The 23,452-nt window shown below is 39.7% G+C and overlaps 1 protein-coding gene across 10 annotated transcripts in view; it reads left to right on the top strand.

Moving 5' to 3' along the window:
* The window catches only part of ABCG2 (ATP binding cassette subfamily G member 2 (Junior blood group)), a 135,165-nt gene that overhangs the window by 109,799 nt on the left and 1,914 nt on the right, over nucleotides 1-23,452 (top strand). For 7 of the 10 annotated variants that reach the window (XM_032400782.1, XM_032400780.1, XM_032400777.1 and 4 more), the window contains 8 exons: nucleotides 560-664; nucleotides 1,614-1,861; nucleotides 7,760-7,842; nucleotides 12,653-12,742; nucleotides 13,915-14,039; nucleotides 15,549-15,703; nucleotides 20,334-20,423; nucleotides 21,483-21,565. In XM_032400782.1, coding sequence (XP_032256673.1) covers nucleotides 560-664; nucleotides 1,614-1,861; nucleotides 7,760-7,842; nucleotides 12,653-12,742; nucleotides 13,915-14,039; nucleotides 15,549-15,703; nucleotides 20,334-20,423; nucleotides 21,483-21,565 — 979 coding nt within the window. The other 3 variants (XR_004298883.1, XM_032400785.1, XM_032400786.1) reach the window with 3 other exon arrangements.

Genomic DNA, 23,452 nt, shown 5'->3' with positions numbered 1-23,452 from the left:
AGCACAACAAATGATCATTTGGCAGTCCCCAGGTGAACTGGGAGAACAAAATACACCCCTGGCCTTTCCCAAGTGCCATCTTGTTGTGCCTTAGCATTCTTTGCTTCTTGCCTTGCTTTGAGGAGCATTAGTCCTAGCTACAGCTTTTTTTTTTTTAACTCAATTTTTTTCCCTTGGACCTATATTTAGATTTTTGAAGTGGTTCTGATAAGCATCAGAGCATACTGATAGCTGTTTCAGGTCTCATGAATTATAATGGATAAGGACCAGATATTAACTTAAGATATTTTGGGAGTCCAAGGTAGGTTTTTTGTTTTTGTTTTTTTTTTTAATTTTCAAGGTTGGTTTTGAGTATGTTGTTTTTCTGGAAGACAGAGCATTGTTGAAATGTCGTGTGATTGAATACATAAAAAGAAAGGGTAAATCAGTGAAAGAAGAGGAAAAAAGATGAGGGAGAAGTTGGTTCTCTTCCCCTGCCTCACCTCTCTCACGCCTGAAAGTGAGTTTTTACTTTCCAAGACCATCAAGTTTATATACCTGAGTTGCTTTCTTTTTGTAGGTTACCATTGTGAGCCTTATAATAACCCTGCAGACTTCTTCCTGGATGTCATTAATGGAGACTCCTCTGCTGTGATATTAAACAGAGAGGACCAAGAGGGCGAAGGTATGTGAATCTCTTGAGAGTCACAGATTATTGCCGAACCGAATTTGCTGAAGGTTAGCCCTGTGGCAGCTCAGTAAAACATGGCTTTGTGAATTTATATTAATGCTGAACTCTGATAACAGTTGTCTTAGTCTGTTTGGGCTGCTGTAACAAAGATACCTTAGACTAGGTGGCTTAAACAATAATCATTTATTTCTCACAGTTCTGGAGCTGGAAGTCCAAGGTGAAGGGTGAAGGTACCTACAGACTTGGTGTCTGTTGAGAACCTGCTTCCTGGTTCAAAGATGGGTGACCGTCTTCTCTGCCTCCTCACATGATGGAAGTGAAGAGGGGCCTCTTTTGTAAGGGTTCTAATCTCATTCATGAGGGCTGCACTCTCATGACTTAATCACCCTTCAAATATCCTCACCTTGGGGATTGGGTTTCGGCATATAAATCTTGACGGAACACAAACATTCACTCTGTAGTATTGGTCAACATAGATTTTGTTTTCCGTGATTGCTATATTTTTTATGTAATGTATAAATGAGTATTTATGTGATAGTGTCACTTCTAAGGGGAAGTTTCATTTAAAAATGCCCATTGTTTATATAATGTTGTGAAATAAGAAACTTGGCAATTTATATATTTGCATATAGAAGAAAAAAAGGACCAGGTTTGTATATTAGGAATTATAACTCCCTATGGTAAGAAGTCTATTTTAAAAAAATTAGGGTTCAAATGTTATAGTTAGGAAAAGGTCAGTAGGTTTGCTGTATTCACGAATTTATGGAAGCTGTCGGCCAGTTAACTATATTTTTCTAATGTTGTAAAGCGATGACAGATCTAATAATTTTTTAAACTTAAGATGTCAGGGAAGAATCTAAGAAAGGGGTTACAGAAAAATGGGCTAAATCAGTTGTTATTTTATTAATAATGTTTCCCTTCTTTATCTACTTTTGTTCCAAAGTCAAGGAGACTGAAGAGCCTTCCAAGAGAGAATCTCCACTCATAGAAAAAATAGCTGAGTCTTATGGCAACTCTGACTTTTGCAGAAAAACGAAAGATGAGTTAGATCGACTCGTAAAGGGTCATAAAAGGAAGAGCTCAACCTTTAAGGAGATCACCTATGCCACCTCCTTCTGTCATCAACTCAGGTGGATTTCCAAGCGTTCATTCAAAAACTTACTGGGCAATCCCCAGGCCTCTATAGCTCAGGTAACCTGAGATTCTTCTGATTATGCTGGGACATGCTCATTGGGAACATTAGGTTCTGGTATAATCTATTTGGGGATTATGCTTCTCTTCTGCCCAAGCTTCCATTTATTTATCCCCACTCCATCTGGGATATAAAAACAGCCAACAGAACAAGTGAAACACCATGAAATTTTTACTTATGGAAAACTTTTTTTTGGTGTGTGGGTTTTTTTTTTTTTTTTTTTTTTTGACTACTTAATTAAGACTTTTGTTGATTTAGACTAGCTGTAATGGGTAATCTTTGCTGAAAAATCTTTTCTTCAAAAATTGTGAAATAAAGGAAGTGTTTAGCCACATTTAGGGTTTTCTGGTGGCTGCACACATTCGTTTCCTGACTCATTCAGCAAGTTCTCGTCGACCGTGTGTGCTATTTTGGGAGCTTGTATACAGTGGTGAACAAAATGGGTGAAAATAAAACCCCTGTTCTCAGAGAGCTTGTTTTCCTGTGAGGTGTGACAGATGACAAATTCATACAGTAATGAACTAGATAGCAAGTCATATGGTAAAAGGAGCTATGGAGAAAGTTTAAGCACAGTGGGGGAGAAAGGAAGAGAAGAGAGAAGGAAAGGAGAGTGGGAGAGTGGGAGAGAGGGAGAGAGCAGAAAGGGGTTGATTGCATTTGAAGTCAGGCGGTCAGGGAAGCCTGCATCTAGATTCACTGAATGCACCTGAAGGTCACAGGGGTCAGCTGCTGTCTCAGGGAAGAGCCTGTGTGCAAGTGCTCTTCCCCATCATTGACCTTCTTCATTTTAGGGTTCTCATCTTAGGAAAGCACTAGGTACCTAAAACAGTTGGCAGTTAACACAACGTAGTAAGCAGGCTTGAATCCTGTTAAATAAGGCTATTCACTGTCAGATTAACTTTCTTTAGATGAAGAGGAAACCGTGTTCTTTTCCTCATTCGGCTGGCTCTGTTGGTAGTTGTTGATTACTACCCTTTTATTGTTCTGTATTCTCAGGTGCTCTGTCCTACAAAACCCTAGTATTCCCAGTTCATTGGTCCATCCTTTCTAAGGAAATCAGGTTAGCCAGTTATTTTGGGGGTGGTTGATTTTATTTATTATCAGTCATTGAATCTCTGTTGAGTACCAAAAGATGGCATGTTGTTGGCACTAATAAGATATTACTGACTTCTTGGAGCACCTGGGTGGCATAGTTAGTTGAGTGGCTGACTCTTGGTTTCAGCTTGGGTTGTGATCTCACAGTTGGGAGATTGAGCCCCGAGTTGGGCTCACATGTTCAGTGTAGAGTCTGCTTAAGACTCTCTCTCCCTCTGCCCCCCCATCCCGCCCCATGCGTGCGTGAGATCTCTCTCTCTCAAATAAATAAATCTTAAAAATAAAAGATATGACTGACTTCTTAACACATGCACCAGAATTTTCGTACTTCAGTACTGTTGCCTTTTAAGTATTAGTACCAAGAATCTCTATCCCTCTGTGAGACATATTGCTAATTGCTCCAAACATTTTTGCTACTGTTATTTTGTATTTCTGTCAGAATATGAATACTTCTGTATACTATCAATCAAAGTTAAGTTTTTCTTCTTTTAGAGTAGATTTGATATCGTTTGGAAACAAGTCTGATAAATAAGGTCAACCTTGTTTACCCATTGTTTCAACAGTGAGATAATGTAATGGAGTTGATTCTTTAGCATGATTTATACATTATATTTTTTTACTTTGAAAATAATATAAATTTCTCTTTTTTCTGAAAGTGGTTTATAAGTGTCTTGTCCAAGTCACATATATAGTAGTTCTGGGCAGGATGTGATTAGAATGTGGAGTTCTTTCTTTTTTTTTTTTTAAGTTTTTATTTAAATTCTAGTTAGTTAAGGGCACCTGGGTGGCTCAGTTGATTAAGCGACTGCCTTCGGCTCAGGTCATGATCCCAGAGTCCCAGGATTGAGTCCCGCATCGGGCTCCCAGCTCAGCGGGGAGTCTGCTTCTCCCTCTGACCTTCTCCCCTCTCATGCTTGCTCTCTCAAATAAATAAATAAGTCTTTAAAAAAAATAAATTCTAGTTAGTTAATATACAGTGTATTATTAGTTTCAGATGTGCAATATAGTGATTCAGCACTTCCATACAACACCCCGTGCTCATCACAAGTGCCCTCCTTCATCCCCATCACCTGTTTCACCCATTCCCCACCCATCTTCTCTCTGGTAACCATCACTTTGTTCTCTATAGTTAAGAGTCTGTTTCTTGGTTTGCCTCTCTCTTTTTTCCCTTACGATTGCTTTTGTTTCTTAAATTCCACATATGAGTGAAATCATATGGTATTTGTCTTTCTCTATTTTATTTCGCTTAGCATAATATGTTGTACAAATGGCAAGATTTCATTCTTTTTTAGGATGAGTAATATTCCATTGTATATATACCACATTTTCTTTATCCATTCATCAGTCGATGGACACTTGGGCTCTTTCCATAATTTGGCTATAGTAGATAGTGCTGCTATAAACATAGGGGTGCATGCATCCCTTTGAATTAGTGTTTTTGTATTCTTTGGGTAAATAATAATAATAATGGTGCAGTTGCTGGATCATAAGGTAGTTCTATTTTTAACTTTTTGAGGAACCTCCATACTGTCTTCCAGAGTGGCTGCACCAGTTTGCATTCCCAGCAACAGTGCAAGAGGCTTCCCCTTTCTAGAATGTGGAGCTATTTCTAATACAGCATGATTCTGCACCTTTTGTTGCTCAGCTTCCTTCAGGTGCAGACCCAGGCCTAGTGCCTCCAGGCTGCATGTTCAACCTGCTTGCCTCCTCAGTGAACTCAGTTCCACAAAAGGAGTCCTCATAATGCTCAGATTCATGGCAATGTTGTAGAACAAAAATAGAATATTGCATCTCTCTGAGCATTACCTATTCATATTTGTACATACTGGAATGTTAACTTAGGACAGGAGCAGGCAGACCTCTTCTGTAAAGGGCTAGATAGTGTATACTTCCGGCTTTGCGGGCCATGTGGTCTTTGTCTTGGGTACTCTGAGACAACTCTGCCATTTTAGCAAGGAAGGAGCCATAGATAATACATAAACAAATGAACATAGCTATGTTCCAATAAAACTTTACCGAGGGACACAAATTAGAATTTCATTTAAATTTCATGTGGCAAGAAATAGTCTTCTTCTCTCACCCTTTTTTCCCCCAACCATTAAAAAGGTAGTAAAACCTGTTCTTAGCTAGAGGGCTAAACAGAAATAGGCGACAGGCGATGTTTGGCCTGTGGACCCTACCTGGCTGACCTTCGGTTTAGTATTTTCAATCTTGTATGTATGTTGTTTACTTCTTTAAGTATTTGACTGTGAGGCTATTAAACTGCTTTACAGCTTCCTGCTGATAAGTCTCGTATTGGTAATATTACAGCCATACTTAGATTTCAACTAGTCATTTATGTGATTCAGACTTTGCTTCCGAGAATGCCATTTAACCAAAGGTTGTATTTGGATGATCTTGGAGTAAATGGATCATCTGTATAAAAGGATTTAATGTCCATTTAATGTGCCATGGGTTTTTCTGATCAAATCTATTTGGAAAACACTGTTATAACTCTTAGAGATTAATTTTTCCATTGGCATATTTAACATTTGACTAAGGATTAGTTTTTTGAGTGATGGCCATAATTATCCCTCAGAACTCACCTTGAGATAATATTGCTAAACACATTTGAACATGACAGAATAACATATTTAGGGAATTTTTTTCCCCTCTGTTCAGAGACCAGGTGTACAGAACTCACAGAGAGTGTCTTTGTGCACTCTGTTGAGCAGTGTTTAGCTTGCTTGTTTTTTTTCTTTTCTGTAATGCAAGAAAGAATAACCTAGATGCCCCTTGTGAAAGCATGACAAAATTACGAGATTAGTCATTTTGTCAATGTGTTTGAAAGCTGACTTGAACATTCTTTTAGAACTTTGAAACCTTTAGTAAACATCCTAATGATAAGACTGACAGTCCAGTCTGTTACTCTAGGATATCAAATATTTGAATACTAAAGAAACAAGCATGTAGATTGTCCAGTTTAAAAAGTCTGAACATTCCGGGGCGCCTGGGTGGCTCAGTCATTAAGCGTCTGCCTTTGGCTCAGGTCATGATCCCGGGGTCCTAGGATTGAGCCCCACATTGGGCTCCCTGCTCAGCGGGAAGCCTACTTCTCCCTCTCCCACTCCCCCTGCTTGTGTTTCCTCTCTTGCTGTGTCTCTCTCTGTCAAATAAACAAATAAAATCTTTAAAATAAAATAAAATAAAATAAAATAAAAAGTCTGAACATTCCTAAAGTTCTATTGTCTGAAAGTAGACTTGTATATATACACATGCACACGTGGTAATGGAGTCATCATTGTTTATTTTGGAAGTTTGAACTGTTGGCATGAAATGCAGTATATTCTGAGGGTAATGAAAATTATACCAAGGTAATAGATTTTTTCCCAAATTTCTGACTGTCTTATTAGCACAGGAATTCTGAAGACATCTCAGATCATACTTTTTTTCCAGACTGTGGTCTTCACAAACTAGCCTTCACAGATCATGATCCTCTTTTCCAGTTTGGTTTGCTTCATGCCAAAATAGGCTTGTAAAAAATTTCAAGTCTTAATACCATTACACTGTTGTAGTACTGAGATTTTTTTTTTTTTTAACTTTGAAGGGTCCGAGGTACATGGTGGGGTATTTTGTTTTCTTTAGATAACCATTCCTTCTATTTTTATATTCAATGCAATATAAAAGTACAATAAGTAGGATTTTCTTTTTTTTTTTCTTTTTTAAAGATTTTATTTATTTGACAGAGAGAGAGAGACAGCGAGAGAGGGAATAGAAGCAAGGGGAGTGGGTGAGGGAGAAGCAGGCTTCCTGCTGAGCAGGGAGCCTGACGCGGGGCTCGATCCCAGGACCCTGGGACCATGACCTGAGCCGAAGGCAGACACTTAATGACTGAGCCACCCAGGCACCCCAATAAATAGAATTTTCTTAAATGAATTATACCACAGTATAACCCTTAATCCTTTGCTTGGAAGTGTCCTTAAGAGACAATTTTATCAATCTTAAAAACAAAAGTGATGTTTATGTAGTCTTCTTAGGAGTCCCCAAACATGGAGTAAGCGGATGTAGGTAAGAGCGGCAAAGAATTGGCAGCTTAGTTGTACACTGTTGGCTGTAGGCCCTTGGACGGAGGTTGCTAGAGAAGCTGTGACAAGAGAATGGGTAGTGGAAGCATTTGAGTACCTTCAGAAAGAGCTGGTTGAATGCTTTGGTGGCAGTGACCTTGCGCTTTTCCAGTGCAGGCATGCCCTGCCCCCTGGGTCAGGTCGGCGGTCAGCTTACCCCTGCTTCCTCATCACGCAGAATAACATTGTTAGAATTTTTTTATGTGTGTTTGAAAATTTTTATTTATTTATAATGGTAAGAGTAAAGATATCCTGTTTTTATTTGAACCCCTTGAAATATAAAACTGCATGTTCACTAGCACAAAAGGTTGAGAGTTCAGGTCAGAACTCTTATCTATTTGGACTTTATTCCTCAAATGACCTAGCCAGGCGCTTGCATTGTTACCCTACCGTATATGGCCCTCCCAGGCCTAGTGGCCTGAATTGGACCTTGAACTGGCCTGGTGAATCACTGGGAGGAACCTTAGCATTCCAGGGGTCTACTGTGTTCTATCAGCCTCCCCAACACACAAATCAATTATTTTTTACTTTAGAAAGCAGTCTAATAACATACACTGTTTTATATTCACTCAAGGACTTTGTCTGAACCACTTGAAGTATCTATCTCAGTGGAGAAATTTGATTATGTAGCCTTATGTCTTATAATAATAAATGGTGTGTTAAGTTTTACCACTTGTTTTTCTTTTTCTTTTTGAAAAGATAATTGTAACAGTCATCCTGGGATTGGTTATTGGCGCTATTTTCTATGATCTAAAAAATGATCCTACAGGAATCCAGAATAGGTAAGTAAATTTGGATCTTGGTTTTGAGAAAGTGCTGTTACATCTTTCTAGCTAATGAAAATCCATGAAGAATTTGAATTTGAGACAAGCACAGGGTAAACTGAGGAGTAGGATAAGTCAGTGAACTGCAAGCCGAATGCGTGTGTGTGCGTGTGTGTGTGGTGGTAATTTATGCAGATTATACAGGTAATTAATTTTTACCTTCTTAACCAGTTTTAAGCGTACAGTTACAGTGACATTCAATACATTCACATTATTTTTTTTAAAGATTTTATTTATTTAGAGAGAGAGCGTGCGAATGGGGGGAGGGGGAGAGGGAGAGAGAATTTCAAGCGACTGCGCTGAGTGCAGAGCCTCACTTGGAGCTTGATCTCCTGATCCTGAGATCATGACCTGAGCCAAAATCAAGAGTCAGATATTTAACTGACTGAGCCACCCAGGCTCCCCAGTATGTTCACATTATTGTGCAACTATCACAACCATCCAACTCCAGAACTCTTCTTCCTGAACTGTGTCTCTGTACCTATTGAACAATAATTCCTCATTCTCGCTTTCTTTAGTGCCTGGAAGCCACCATTATACTTACTGTCTCTGAATTTGACTACTCAAGGTACTCATATAAGTGGAATCATACAGTATTTGTCCGTTGGTGACTGGCTTATTTTCCTTAGCATAGTATCTTCAAGGTTCATCCGTGTTGTAGCATATGTCAGGATTTCTTTTCTTTTAAAGGCTGAATAATATTCCATTGCATGGATATACCATATTTTGTTTATGCATTTCTCTTTCCTTGGACACTTGGGTTATTTCTACCTTTTGGCTGTTGTGAATGTTGGGGAGGAAGAATTTCCTCTGTCATTCAAAGTCCTTCTAGTAGGACTGAGAATCACATTGACATGAGACAGATTAACAGGAAAAAACCAAATTTAATAGCATGTATAGAGGGAATCCACACAGACATGCAAATTCCAAAAGCAGTGAGACAACATGATGCTTATATGAGCTAAGGAGAAGGCTGGGTAGGGTAAGGGGAGAAAGACTTTAGCAGGGAGGTGGGAGATGATGTTTGGAAAACAAAGGTTGCCCTCTTATGCAAATAAGTTTCTTAGGCAAAGAGGCATCTTTTTTTTTTTTTTTTAAAGATTTTATTTATTTCTCTGACAGAGAGACGCAGCGAGAGAGGGAACACAAGCAGGGAGTGGGAGAGGGAGAAGCAGGCTTCCCGCTGAGCAGGGAGCCCGATGTGGGGCTCAGTCCCAGGACCCTGGGATCATGACCTGAGCCGAAGGCAGACGCTTAACGACTGAGCCACCCAGGCGCCCCAAGAGGCATCTTTCTTAATAGCTCTCTTCTTAAAAGGCTCTCCTTTCCAATTTAAATTTAGGCAGTTGTGGGGGAGATAAGAAGCTTTTTTTTTTTTTAAGATTTTATTTACTTATTTGAGAGAGAGAATGAGATAGAGAGAGAGCATGAGAGGAGGGAGGGTCAGAGGGAGAAGCAGGCTCCCTGCTGAGCAGGGAGGCTGATGCAGGACTCGATCCCAGGACTCTGGGATCATGACCTGAGCCGAAGGCAGTCGCTTAACCAACTGAGCCACCCAGGCACCCAGAAGCTTTTTTTAAAAATTTTATTTATTTGACAGAGAGAGAGAGAGAAAGAGCAAGAGCACAAGTAGGGGGAGCAGGAGACAGAAGGAAAGGGAGAAGCAGGCTCCCCACCAAGCAGGGAGCCCGACGCAGGGCTTGATCCCAGGACCCCAGGATCATGACCTCAGCCGAACGCAGATGCCTAACTGACGGAGCCACCCAGGTGCCGTGAGATAAAAAGCTTTTCCTGAGTCTGCCAGGTCTTGATTGCTTTTAACTCAAAATAATTTTCATGTCAAAGTGACCCATCTTGGAGTGGCCTGCCCTTTACCCCTAATTGAGCAATGTTGCTATGAACGTGGACGTACAAATATCTGTTTGAATCTCTGCTTTAAATTCTTTTGGATTTTTACCCAGAAGTAGAACTACTGGATTATTTGGTAATTCTATGAAATATTCTATCTTCCACAGCAGCTGTATCATTTTGCATTCCTACCAGCAGGGCACAAGACTTTCAATTCCTCTACAACATTACCAAACGTTATTTTCTGTTGTTTTTTTTTTCTTTTAAATAATAATAACCATCCCAATTGGTGTCAGGTGATAGCGCATGTGGTTTTTGATTTGCAATCCCCTAATGATTAGTGATGTTGAGAACCTTCTCATGTGCTTATTGGCCATTTGTGTATCTTCTTTGGAGAAATGTGTATTCAAATCCTTTGCCCATTTTTTAATTGGATTTTTAAATTGTTGAACAGTAAGTGTTTTTTATATATTCTGGATATTAACCCCTTGTCAGGTATAAATTTGCAAGTATTTTCTGACCTTCTGTGGGTTGTCTTTTCACTGTTGAGAGTGTCCTTTGATACACAAAAGTCTTAAATTGTGATGTAGTCCAGTTTATCTGTTTTTTGCTTTTGTTGCTTGTGAATAATTTTTCCTTTATATTTTTTGATTTGTTTGCCCTGGGGAGGTGGATGACACTCAGGTTTTTCTGTTATATGGTTAGCGCTTACGTTAGTTTACCTTACCGAGTTTTAGTCACCATGTGTCCTTAAAAATATTTTTTCATGATGAGACTTAGTAATGGGCTCTAGCACGCTCTGAATGTATATGCTCAGTAGTGTCAAAGACTGCAGAGTTCTCCTTGTACTTCATGTAGAAAGCTGTTCTGTGCCAGGCACTGTGCTCTGTGTTTTAAACCATGGACGCAGACTTCTGCCCCAAGGGGTGGGGTGGTATTATCCCCATTTTACCATAAGGATATGAGGAAAGTTGCAGTAGCTTAAGTCGAATCTGTTTTGATGTCTGACTGTTTATGAAAGAAAGAATAAGCTTAAAAGTCAATTCCTCACTCAAGTAAAATAAATTCTCTCTTGTATAGAATCAGATAGTGTTACTCTACATTACGATTATTATGGCAGCTTATTTCCAGAGTTACGTCACTGTTTTTCTCTTTACTTTCCCTGAAGGGTGTGGTTGTCTCTCACTTGTTTCCAAGCTTGCTAGTAATTGATGATTTGTACCCATTGTAGGTAGCATATTTTTACCAAGCACAGAATATAGGTCACAGGATCTATTGCCCATGGACCTTTTGTGTTGTGCAGTGGGAAGTATTCGGAAAAAGTATTGGAAAACCTGTCTGCAACTGGAATTTTATTTTTTTAATTTTTTAATTTTTATTTATTTATTTGACAGAGAGAGACACAGCGAAAGAGGGAACACAAGCAGGGGGAGAGGGAGAGGGAGAAGCAGACTCCCCGCTGAGCAGGGAGCCCGATGTGGGGCTTGATCCCAGGACCCTGGGATCATGACCTGAGCCGAAGGCAGACGCTTAACGACTGAGCCACCCAGGCGCCCCTGCAACTGGAATTTTAAAGAGGAATTGGATATCTAACCATTACAATTCTTGGTAGAAGAATCCAGAGAAATAAAGAAGAGGTTTAGCAGTTTCTTCAAATGTTTTCTGGAGGAATAGGGCATTGGATTTATTTTAATTTGTATTTTTGACATAAACTTGTTGCCACTTTTTCATCATTTGAAATTGCTCAGGAGGCCAGTGCTTTGGTTCTCTTCTTTGGGAATGAATTATCCCAAAGAGGTGCTCTCTGCTTTTTCTCTAACCTGTGTAACTAACAAGCTGGGTTTTATTTATATGTAGAGTAGGAGCTTCTATGACCTAATAGTTACCTTACAGGGTTGTGGTGATAGCTAAACAAATTAATATGTATTAAGAGAAAAGATATTTTAAAAAATATTTGGATCAATAAGTAGATATTACAGACATGGATTACCAGCTTGAAAAGAATTAGAGGGGCGCCTGGGTGGCTCAGTCGTTGAGCGTCTGCCTTTGGCTCAGGTCATGATCCCAGGGTCCTGGGATCGAGCCCCGCGTCGGGCTCTCTGCTCAGCGGGAAGTCTGCTTCTCCCTCTCCACTCCCCCTGCTTGCGTTCCCTCTCTCGCTGTCTCTCTCTCTGTGTCAAAATAAATAAATAAAATCTTAAAAAAAAAAAAAGAATTAGAATACCTTAAATTCTTTAGCAATAAAACTGTATTTACTATAAATCATATGATTTAGAAGTAATGTCAGTATCTACTAGTTCAGAATCATGATGAACATAACAGTATTGTTAGATACAAGGCTTAACAAATTGAGCTGAATTGTTGCATGTCCCATCTTTCTTCTTTCTTTCTTTCTTTCTTTTTCTTTCTTTCTTTCTTTTCTTTCTTTTCTTTCTTTCTTTCTTTCTTTCTTTCTTTCTTTCTTTCTTTCTTTCTTTCTTTCTTTCTTTCTTTCTTTCTTCTTGTTCTTCACTCTGATGTCTCTCCCTTTCCTTTTAAGGGCACTAATCCCATTGTGAGGGCTCTATCCTCATGACGTCATCTAAATCTAATTATCTCCCAAATACACTGTCTCTAAATATCATCACATTGAAGGTTCGGGCTTCAACATTGGAATTTGGGGAGGACACAGTTCGATCCATAGCAACCCAGGACCTTGACTTCCAAACTGTGCTCTGTGGAGTACCAGGGGTACCACTGTGGATACACAGAGATGGTGGGGAGAAAGCTGGTGGGGCACATACTTCCCTCTGTTTTAACCAGAACAGTTTCTATTTCATGTTATAAGGTATCGTTTGAGGAGAGAGTTTTGCAGTTAGAAAATTGATTTAAGAATGTTTAATCGACTGCAGTGCTTTCCCCCCGCTTTCTCTCATTGCAGATCAGGGGTGCTCTTCTTCCTGACGACCAACCAGTGTTTCAGCAGTGTGTCAGCTGTGGAGCTCTTTGTGGTTGAGAAGAAGCTCTTTATGTGAGTAGGTCTCTGTTCCAGGAAGGGGGCTACCCGATATCAGGGGCTGTTGGTCATACTGGTCATATCCAGTATTGGGCCACAGCTTGGTTCCTGGGGATTGCCGATGTTAATTGAGAAAAAGCAGCCAGAGGCTGGAAGGACAATCATGAGCATCTGGGGCTTGATACCAAGGGAAAAAGGAGTTCAAGAATAGGGCAGAGCCAGCAAACCCAAATGCTGCAGAAAAAGCAAGCGATAAAGGGGCTAAAAGGGATCTTTTGTTTTTAGCAAATGAGAAGTCATGATGGCCCTTACAGGAAAAGTTAGAGAGGCTTGGTAGAGAGAAGGTGGTGGGTTGAGCAGTAAATACAAGGTGTGGAGGTCAAGTTGACAAAGAATGTGGACCCAGCTTAGCCCTCAATGGGAGGGGAATGGAAGGAACCAAAAAGGGCAGCCTTGAAATAAAGTAGGGCCTGTTTTGTTTCTTCTGTTTTTCAAAGTTGGATGAGATTTGCCCGTATTTACATGCTGAGGAAAGGAATCATTCGAGAGGGAAAGAAAGATATTGGTGGAGGAGTTTGGAATTACAGGAGGAAGATGTCAGGAAGAGGAAGGGATCTAGAACTGGAGAGGGAAGGAAGCAGGATTTGATGGCTGACAGGGATGTGTGGTTGAAAGTTGAAAGGTATGATTGTTGAAGGAAGAAGTGCCATTTTCTTTTCTATCATGAGAGTGGAAGAAGTGATCCAAGGTGCATTCGGAAGCTCGGAGGATAGCAGAGCCACCTTCTTCATAATCAGAAGTGGGGAGAAAGTAAAGCCTCTACCATAACTGAGCTCAGCTACTGGAGCGCTGTTCTCCAAGGAGAGCCAGTGTTGGAAGAGAGGGAGGAGATGCAGATCTGCCCACTGGGAGTGGGTGCTCAGGGGGCAGAATAGATGGCATCTAGAGGGAGTTCTATAACGAGAAGAGGGGTATTGCACAGACTCGTGTGGGGGTGACATCACAGGGAAGGCTCACATCCAAAATGGTGCCTGATGCTGACAGGATGGTGGCGGGGGTTTGCCTCAAGGACGTGAGAAGCTGTAGTCATTAGACCCCTGGTGGCGGCGAAGTCTGTAGGTGAGCAAGCAGCCCAAGCTGGTCTCTGCCTTCCTAAACTAATGTAGGACACTTTTTTTCTTTTTTAGACATGAATATATCAGTGGATACTACAGAGTGTCATCTTATTTCTTTGGAAAACTGTTATCTGATTTACTACCCATGAGGATATTACCAAGTATTATATTTACTTGTATAATATACTTCTTGTTAGGTAAGCAATATGACAAAAGGTTTGTATCTTTAGTCTTGGATATGAGGGTAAGCCAGTTTCTTTTTACCAGCTTAGTTTTGGTTCTCAGACTCTAAACCAAGCCAGTGAGAGAAGGAGACATCTATCCATTGTGTGTGCTATGAAATAACTGTTCTTTGAGGACATTTTTGTCAAGACTTGCCCCAAACTAACTTAAAACTATTTATAAAACTGTATTTTACTGAAAGATGCTGTGTGTCATTTATAAACATGGAAAGAATTCACGAAACTATTTGAGACTCTGCTGGAGGAGCTGGGATAGTTACTACCTATTTATGTTTGTTTGTGGTTTTTTTTCAAAGATTTTATTTTTTATTTATTTGACAGAGAGAGACACAGCGAGAGAGGGAACACAAGCAGGGGGAGTGGGAGAGGGAGAAGCAGGCTTCCTGCTGAGCAGGGAGCCTGACGCGGGGCTCGATCCCAGGACCCCCGGATCGTGACCTGAGCTGAAGGCAGACACTTAACGACTGAGCCACCCAGGCGCCCCTACCTATTTATATTTTTATTCATGTGTGTGTCTGTGTGTTTATATGTAAACATAGTGAAAGACAGTGACTTTCAGGGCTTCCTGCTTTAATACAAATACTTGTTTGATGGGTGTAGTTAGATTTATTTCTGCATTGTGTTTAGGCTTTACCCCAGGCTCATTGTATCAGAATTTCCATATATTCTACTGATACACATAAACACACACACACGTTAGAAATATATATTTTAATTAAAAAATATATAAGTAAAGCACTATAGAGGAACATCAACTGATTGAGTTTAAACTTCCATGTTATATATAAGAGGTGTGTCATAGAGAATTAGGTGTAGAACCTAGATCCTCAGACTCTTGACTGGTGGTCTTATGGCTGTTCCAAAATCTTCAGATTGTGTGACCCATAATATTAGTCCATTATAGTTTGTAGTTTTATGAAACTTATTTAACCCCACCCTCAATCCCAAAATTATATGGTGCTTTGTCTTGGGGGACTTGGACTGTGGAGATGTTCCCCCAGATACTGAAACCACTGAGAGGTCACGTAATCTTCTTCCCAGCTTATTTACTCAATGCAGTTATAGCAAACAGTCATGTGGTGATATTTGGGTAAAACAAATATGCTATTGACAAGTTTCCTTCTTAGAAGAAAAGGCGATAGGATGGGGGGCCAGTTGTGTTGCCTGGAGCTCTCCATCTCGGGCACTCAGAAATTGTTAATAATTACAAATAAAGGAGCAGAGATGTTATACAGAAATGTGCTTATGCCACAAGTATAAAAAAGACACTTTATGATAACTTTATACAGTAACATGGGGGAACTGGTAATGAAATTGGTGACCCAAGGTGGCTGGATAGAGGATGAATTTTCCTCATTCTGGTATTAGTTTCTCAAAATATTACGTGCTTTGCACAGTAAGCAATCCCAAATACACAGTTACCGAGGCAGTTGTATTCAACCCCCTCTTTTCTTCCCAACTAAGGCTTGAAACCAGTTGTGGAGGCCTTCTTCATCATGATGTTTACCCTTATGATGGTGGCGTATTCAGCCAGTTCTATGGCACTGGCCATAGCAGCAGGCCAGAGCGTGGTATCCATAGCAACACTTCTCATGACCATCTCCTTTGTGTTTATGATGGTGAGTAGGAATTGTGCTTCTCTGAGAAGTAATTATTTCCCCTTATTCCTTCCCACAAATTTAACTGTTTCCTAAAACCTGCTTTGAGGATTCTGTAAATGGGATTCTCTTCTTTAAGGAGACCGTGTATTGAGGTACAGCTTAGAGAATGTACAGATTTTTCTTGCCATTACCCAGCATTTTTGGCTACTGTTCTAATATAATTGCTATAACTTTTCAGTTAACGTTTTGTTACAAATGAGTTTTTAAAAGATGCTTCTTGGTGACATATAGTGAAACCTTGATAAACTGGAACTTCAAAAGCCAAACTAGACTTTAAACCAAAGACTGTAACAAGAGATGAAGAAGGGCACTATATCAGAATAAAGGGGACAGTACAACAAGAAGATCTAACAATTGTAAATATTTATGCCCCCAGTATGGGAGCATCCAAATATATAAAACAATAACAGACATAAAGGAACTCATTGATAATAATTCAATAATAGTATGGGACTTTAACACCCTACTTGAAGCAGTGGACAGATCCATCTAATCAGAAAATCAACAAGGAAACAATGGCTTTCAATGACACACTCGACCAGATGGACTCAACAGATATATTCAGAACATTTCATCCTAAAGCAACAGAATACAGTCTTTTCATGTGCACATGGGACTTCTCTAGAATAGGTCACATACTAGGTTACAAATCAGTCCTTAATAAGTACAAAAAGGTTGAGATCATACCATACATATTTTCTGACCACAACACTGTGAAACTTGAAGTCAACCACAAGAAAAGATTTGGAAAGACCACAAATACATGGAGGTTAAACAGCATTCTACTAAACAATGAATGGGTCAACAGGAAATCAATAAATTCAAAAAATACATGAAATAAATGAAAATGAAAACACAATGGTCCAAAACCTATGGGGTGCAGCAAAAACAGTCCCAAGAGGGAAGTATATAGCAATATAGGCCTACTTCAAGAAGGAAGAAAAATCTCAAATAAACAACCTAACCTTGTACCTAAAGGAGCTAGAAAAAGAACAACAAATAAAGCCTAAAGCAAGCAGAAGGAAGGAAATATTAAAGATTAGAGCAGAAATAAATAATGATACAGAAACTTAAAAAAAAAATCCCAATAGAATAAATCAATGAAATCAGGAGCTGGTTCTTTGAAAAAATTAGTAAAATTGATAAACCCATAGCCAGACTTATCAAAAAGAAAAGAGAAGGGATCCAAATAAATAAAATCACAAATGAGAGAGGAGAAATAACAGGCAACACCACAGAAATACAAACAATTATAAGAGAATATTATGAAAAATTATATGCCAACAAATTGGACAGTCTGGAAGAAAGGACAAATTCCTAGAAACATAAAAACTACCAAAACTGAAACAGGAAGAAATAGAAAACTTGAACAGACCGATAACCAGTAAAGAAATTGAATCAGTAATCAAAAATCTCCCAACAAATAAAAGTCGAGGGCCAGATGACTTCACAGGGGAATGCTACCAAACATTTAAAGAAGAGTTAATACTTATTCTTCTCAAACTATTCCAAAAAATAGAAATGGAAGGAAAACTTCCAAACTTATTCTACAAGGCCAGCATCACCCTGATTCCAAAACCAGACAAAGACTCCACTGAAAAAGAGAACTACAGGCCAGTATCCCTGATGAACATGGTTGCAAAAATGCTCAGTACAATATTCGCATACTGAATCCAACAGTACATTAAAAGAATCATTCATCACGATCACATGGGATTTATTCCTGAGCTGCAAGTTTGGTTCAGTATTTGCACATCAGTCAACATGATTCACCACATTAATAAAGGCCAGGATAAGATCTATATGATCCTCTTAGTTGATGCAGAAAAAGCATTTGACAAAGTACAGCATCGCTTCTTGATAAAAAACCTCAACAAAGTAGAGATAGAGGGAACATACCTCAATATCATAAAGGCCATATACAATAAACCCACAGCCAATATCATCCTCAGTGGGGAAAAACAGAGCTTTTTCTCTGTGGTCAGGAACAAGACAAGGATGTCCACACTCACCACACTCACCACTGTTATTTAACATAGTACTGGAAGTCCTAGCCTCAGCAATCAAGACAACAAAAAGAAATAAAAGGCATCTAATTGGTAAAGAAGAAGTAAAACTTTTACTATTTGCAGATGACATGATACTCTATAGCAAACTCAAAACACTCCACCCAAAAACTGCTAGAACTGACACATGAATTCATTAAAGTCACAGGATGCAAAGTCAATGTATAGAAATCTGTTGCATTTCTATACACCAATAATGAAGCAGCAGAAAGAGAAATCAAGGAATCGATCCCATTTACAGTTGCACCAAGAACAATAACCATCCAGTAATTGCACTACTAGGTATTTACCCAGAGGGGAGAAAATACTGATTCGAAGGGATACATGCACCCCTATGTTTATAGCAGCATTATCAACAATAGCCAAATTATGGAAAGCGCTCAAATGTCAATTGACCGATGAATGGATAAAAAAGATGTGGTATATATACAGAATGGAATATTACTCAGCCATCAAAAAGAATGAAATCTTGCTATTTGCAGTGATGTGGATGGAGCTAGACAGTTTTAGGCTAAGCGAAATAAGTCAGAGAAAGAAAAATACCATATGATTTCACTCATATGTGTAACTTAAGAAACAAAACAAATGATCATAGGGGAAAAAAGAGAGAGGCAAACCAAGAAACAGACTTAACTATAGAGAGCAAACTGATAGTTGCCAGAGGAGAGGTGGTTAGGGGGTTGGGTTAAATAGGTGATGGGGATGAAGGAGGGCACTTGTGATGAGCACCAGCTATTGTATGGAAGTGTTGAATCACTAAATTGTACACCTGAAACTAATATTAGAGTGTATGTTAACTAATTGGAATTTAAACAAAGACTTCTAAAAAAAACCCCACAAAAACCAGAAAAGTTTTGATTATAAGTTTCCCTCATAAAAATGACAGGTTAATTACCCAACTTCTGTGCTAGTGTTAGAGAACCATTGACTTATTTAAGCAGTAACTTAATGGTTTGGTTGGATCTACTCCTCCCCAAGGGAATAGGCTAAGCTCCATGAGAAATAGAACAGTTTGCAGTGTGGGTAGTCTATCCTGAGTCCCTCCTATATTTTGAAAAGGGGTGTTTTAAAAAGTTCCAAAACTCACACAGTACTCCATCTCCTCCTTTCTGGGTTCCTGACATTCTCCTATACCAATGTATTTCTGCTTACCTTTTTTTTTTTATGGTTACTGAAGCCTAACGTTACATGTCCCTTAATTTTACCTGTACATAGATGAATCAGTAGGTGAATCAGCTAGTTACCACCTTGCTCCTTAACTACATCAAGTGAACAGGAACGTTTAGCCTGTTTACTTAATACACGTGTTCTTTCTGCTAAGATGTCTTTAAAAGGAGCATAATTAGCACAACTTTTTGCCAAAGTTTAAGTCTTCCATTTCTTTCTTTTTTTTTTTTTAAGATTTTTATTTATTTGACAGAGAGAGATATAGCGAGACAGGGAACACAAGCAGAGGGAGTGGGAGAGGGAGAAGCAGGCTTCCCGCTGAGCAGGGAGCCCGATGTGGGGCTCGATTCCAGGACCCTGGGATCATGACCCGAGCCAAAGGCAGACGCTTAACGACTGAGCCACCCAGGCGCCCCCAGTCTTCCATTTCTGAGTCTGACATCTATCAATCTAAACCTTATTAAGAGTGATAAACCTTGCATATATTTTCTATCATGTTATCCAATAATGTGTCATTGATTTATAAAAATAGATATATTTGTGTGATATATTAGATGTTTCACCTTATTATTATTTAAAAGTTTGTATATAGATCCTTTATAACCAGTCATAAAACCATATTTTACTCAGAGATGCTGTGTGTCCTCTGTTTAGCACCTGGTTAAGTCAAGTTCAAAAATATGTAGTCACTCCAGCAACATTGTCATTGTTTGTCTATCCCAGCATACCTCCTTCCAGTTAGAAGTTTTAGATGAGCCTCTTCTCACGTAGCCATCTGTTGCTGGAGTAATCTGCCCCGGGATCTTCACTGTAAGACTGCTCTTTGGTAGCTTTAAATGAAGGTATTCACCATATTTTATGTAGTACTTCCCCGTGTCATTCTGTTTATCAGTTCCAGGATTTGGGTTATTTTAGCATGCATCCTGAACCCCAGATTATTTCTGGAGTCATGCAGAGCGCAAGCCCTTGTAAATAACAAATCTTACTGTGTTAGGGCAATAGAGAGGGGCATGAGATGTTCAGGATCTGTTCTGGTATGTTTACTGGTGTGAACATATAATGGTTGTATCATTAGAACAGTCAGTACTTTATTGACCTTTCGTTGTGGGCAGTTACCAAAAGTAAAATCCTTGACAATGAAGGGTCTTCCAATTAAATGACATAGGTATTATTAGATATATTGTCATTCCTTTAGAACCATAAACAGCCTCAGCTCTAGAGAGGCATACATATGCAGAGTGGAGAAGTCTTAGAAGAAACGTTTGTAAAGGTTGTCGGGGACTCAGAAATTATTCTCTGTAATTATCCATGAAATCCCTTCACCAGGTCTGATTCTTGGCATTTGCTTTTTGTAGATATTTTCAGGGCTGTTGGTAAATCTCAGAACTGTTGGGCCTTGGCTGTCCTGGCTTCAGTACTTAAGCATTCCTCGATATGGCTATGCGGTAAGTTTTCCTCACATGTCCTTGTGACTGCTTCATTGTTTCCAAGCTAGAACCAACCAGAATAAAGCCTAACAACCTCATGGCCCCAGCCACGAACTGTGAAAGTCTCCCAGGGGTTTCATTTTCAGAGTGATGAAGAAGAGTTTCACCTTGATCATCACCTGAGGTTTCCCCAGTCACCCTGCTGCCTGAGGGAGGTGAGGGGTGGAGAGAGAACTCCTCATGAAGGAGAAAGATTGCCTAATGGATATAAAAACATGTAGTTGCATTTCAGTTCCATACGAAAATAGAGGATGGGAGCCTAGAGTACATATTTTATATATTAAAATTAGAAGAAAAAGAGCATATAATACAGCTACTGTATTGGCTTTAGAAAGTTCATCAACTCCAAAGAAAACTGTGTCTTAATATAGTGTGATTGGGTTTATAACTCCCAAGAATTAGCACTGGTTTTGATGAAAAGAAACAAGAACAATATAAAAGATTCTTACCTGTAAATTGACAGTAGTCATTGAGTACTGCTGTATGATTTTAATTACACTGTTTGTGGGATTATAAAATTAAGGAGAGAAGAAAGGAGAAGTTACAGGTAAGATAGCGAGAGGTCTCCCCTCTTTGCCAAATACTTTACTTCCTTTGTTTTAGAAGCCAGAATCCCAACATAGGCCACTCAGTTGCCAGGGAGAAGAATTTTAGTTGCTCTGGTGTGACCGAGACCGTGAATGTGAAGCTTGGTTTGTTTTTCGGAATAGCAGTAAAGATTAAACTAGGAGGACATGATCATTCTTTGGAGACTTTTTGAAATTTAAAATCATTTACTGGGCGCCTGGGTGGCTCAGTCGTTAAGCACCTGCCTTCGGCTCAGGTCATGATCCCAGAGTCCTGGGATCAAGCCCCGCATCAGGCTCCCTGCTCAGCGGGAAGCCTGCTTCTCCCTCTCCCACTCCCCCTGCTTGTGTTCCCTCTCTCACTCTCTCTCTGTCAAATAAATAAATAAAATCTTAAAAAAAATAAATAAATAAAATCATTTACCTTGTCCCATCCCCCCTTGTGTTACAGGCTTTGCAGCATAATGAGTTTTTGGGACAAAACTTCTGCCCCGGAGTCAATGTAACAGCGAATAATACCTGTAGCTATGCGATGTGAGTTTGTACTCAGTGTCAGAATGGATTTGCTTACTCTTGTGGTGTCGGGTAGCGAGGCCTCTGGGCCGCGTGGCTGGTGTGGGTCCTTTCACCGACCTCTCTGAGCTGTTGTACACCAGTGCACATCTCCTTGACATTCTACTCTGGTCAAAGTTATATTTAAGTTGGGGAAATGTTTCTGATATGTTGTTCATTTGGGGCCTTTTAAAACACTGTTTTGATTGTGGGCTTTAGCTTTTATTTTCGGAACATTTGAGTTTGAAATGAGCTGCTTTGATATTGTAGCGAAGCCTTAGGATATTGGAATTGTATGGGTTATGGGAAGTGTACGGATCCATGAACTTAAGGCTTCCTGTAAGCCCACGCCACGGCCAGGAGCAAGAGACTGAAAGGCAGCTAGAGTGGAACGGAGGGAATATTTCCCGGGCGCGCTTGTGGCACGTACCTCTTCCTCCTGCACTTAAATGGGATACATTATGAAATCGAAGTCTACACGGCTATTTTTTTTTTTCTTTTAAAATGACTTGGAATATCCTTATTAAAGCATGTACCCTCTAAAGAAAGAAACACCTTTCAGTCAGCTGAGAAAGAAGTCCCATTTATTGCGTAATGTCAATAAAACAGAAATGCAGATTTTCATAAAATTAGGATATTGTCTTAAAAATTGAATAACACCACTTTCCTTATTGATGATTGTTGTTAACGGTTTGATTCTGATACATTAACTAGTGAAAGAAAAGAGAATGCTGGTATCCAAATCTCATGAACCTTCATGAAATAATTCTTAGTAACAGGACAGAGTGCTGTTTTGTAGTATTTCTAGAAAACCTCTATAAAGAGTTTTTTTTTTTTTTTTAAAGATTTTATTTATTTGAGAGAGAGAGAATGAGAGAGAGAGCACATGAGAGGGGGGAGGGTCAGAGGGAGGAGCAGACTCCCTGCAGAGCAGGGAGCCCGATGCGGGACTCGATCCCGGGACTCCAGGATCATGACCTGAGCCGAAGGCAGTCGCTTAACCAACTGAGCCACCCAGGCGCCCTATAAAGAGTTTTCTTTATCCTGCCCGCTCCCTCTCTTTTTTGTCTGGGCTTAACACTTTTTTGGGGGGGACTGCTAGATTTCAAGAGTTGCACAAAGATGGGATAACGGGTAATAATTAAGGCTGTACCAGGTGTTTTTAGTGCCAGGTGCTTTTCTAAACGGTGGCAGGGCTACTGCACCCGTGTTGTGTTTCGGCTGCCGCAGAGGCCTCCAGCTGATTAAGTGGGCCTGCTGGTGATGGCGTGTTGCAGAGCATCTGCAGCGCTCAGACCGGTCTTGGTGCAACAGCTGATGGAACGCGACGGTGCCAGGAAGGCCTTGCTCACCTCTTTTCCCAGTTTCAAAATTCTTAGCCTGTGTTCGTTTGTATGGCTGATTTGTGGGTGATGAGTTCTAAAAAGAGCTTTGATCATCTCGGTAAGGGCCTTTGATGTCATCTGTTAAAACTGAGGTTTTCCCCATCAGGAGTGAGGGCAAAATTACTTGATAAATGTTTTTGCCCTTTAGAGAGAGCAGCAGCATAGATCTGGAAACAAATGAATTTGCAGAGACTAGCAGTTTGGTTCACAGTGTGAGTCTGTGGACTTGGACAAGTTCCTTACAACCTTAGCCTCTTCATCTTTTAAATGTATGTACTAACCCCCATTGGGCTGTTTTAGGGATTAACTAAACTGTTACATGCAGATTGCTTAGCATAGTATCTAATGGATTCATAAGCACTCATTGTCTGTTATACATGAAGGCATAGTTATTTAAGCCTTGGTAACCTATGGGAGGAGTGAATTTAAATGAGTAAAATTTGACAGATGCTAAGAATGAAGTCATATTCTTTTTCTGTTGAAT

Source organism: Phoca vitulina, unplaced genomic scaffold (genome assembly GCF_004348235.1).
Source record: "Phoca vitulina isolate PV1807 unplaced genomic scaffold, GSC_HSeal_1.0 scaffold3, whole genome shotgun sequence".
Taxonomy (NCBI): Eukaryota; Metazoa; Chordata; class Mammalia; order Carnivora; family Phocidae; genus Phoca; species Phoca vitulina.
Note: the sequence above shows the minus strand (reverse complement) of the source record. Positions and strands in the feature narration are given on the sequence as shown.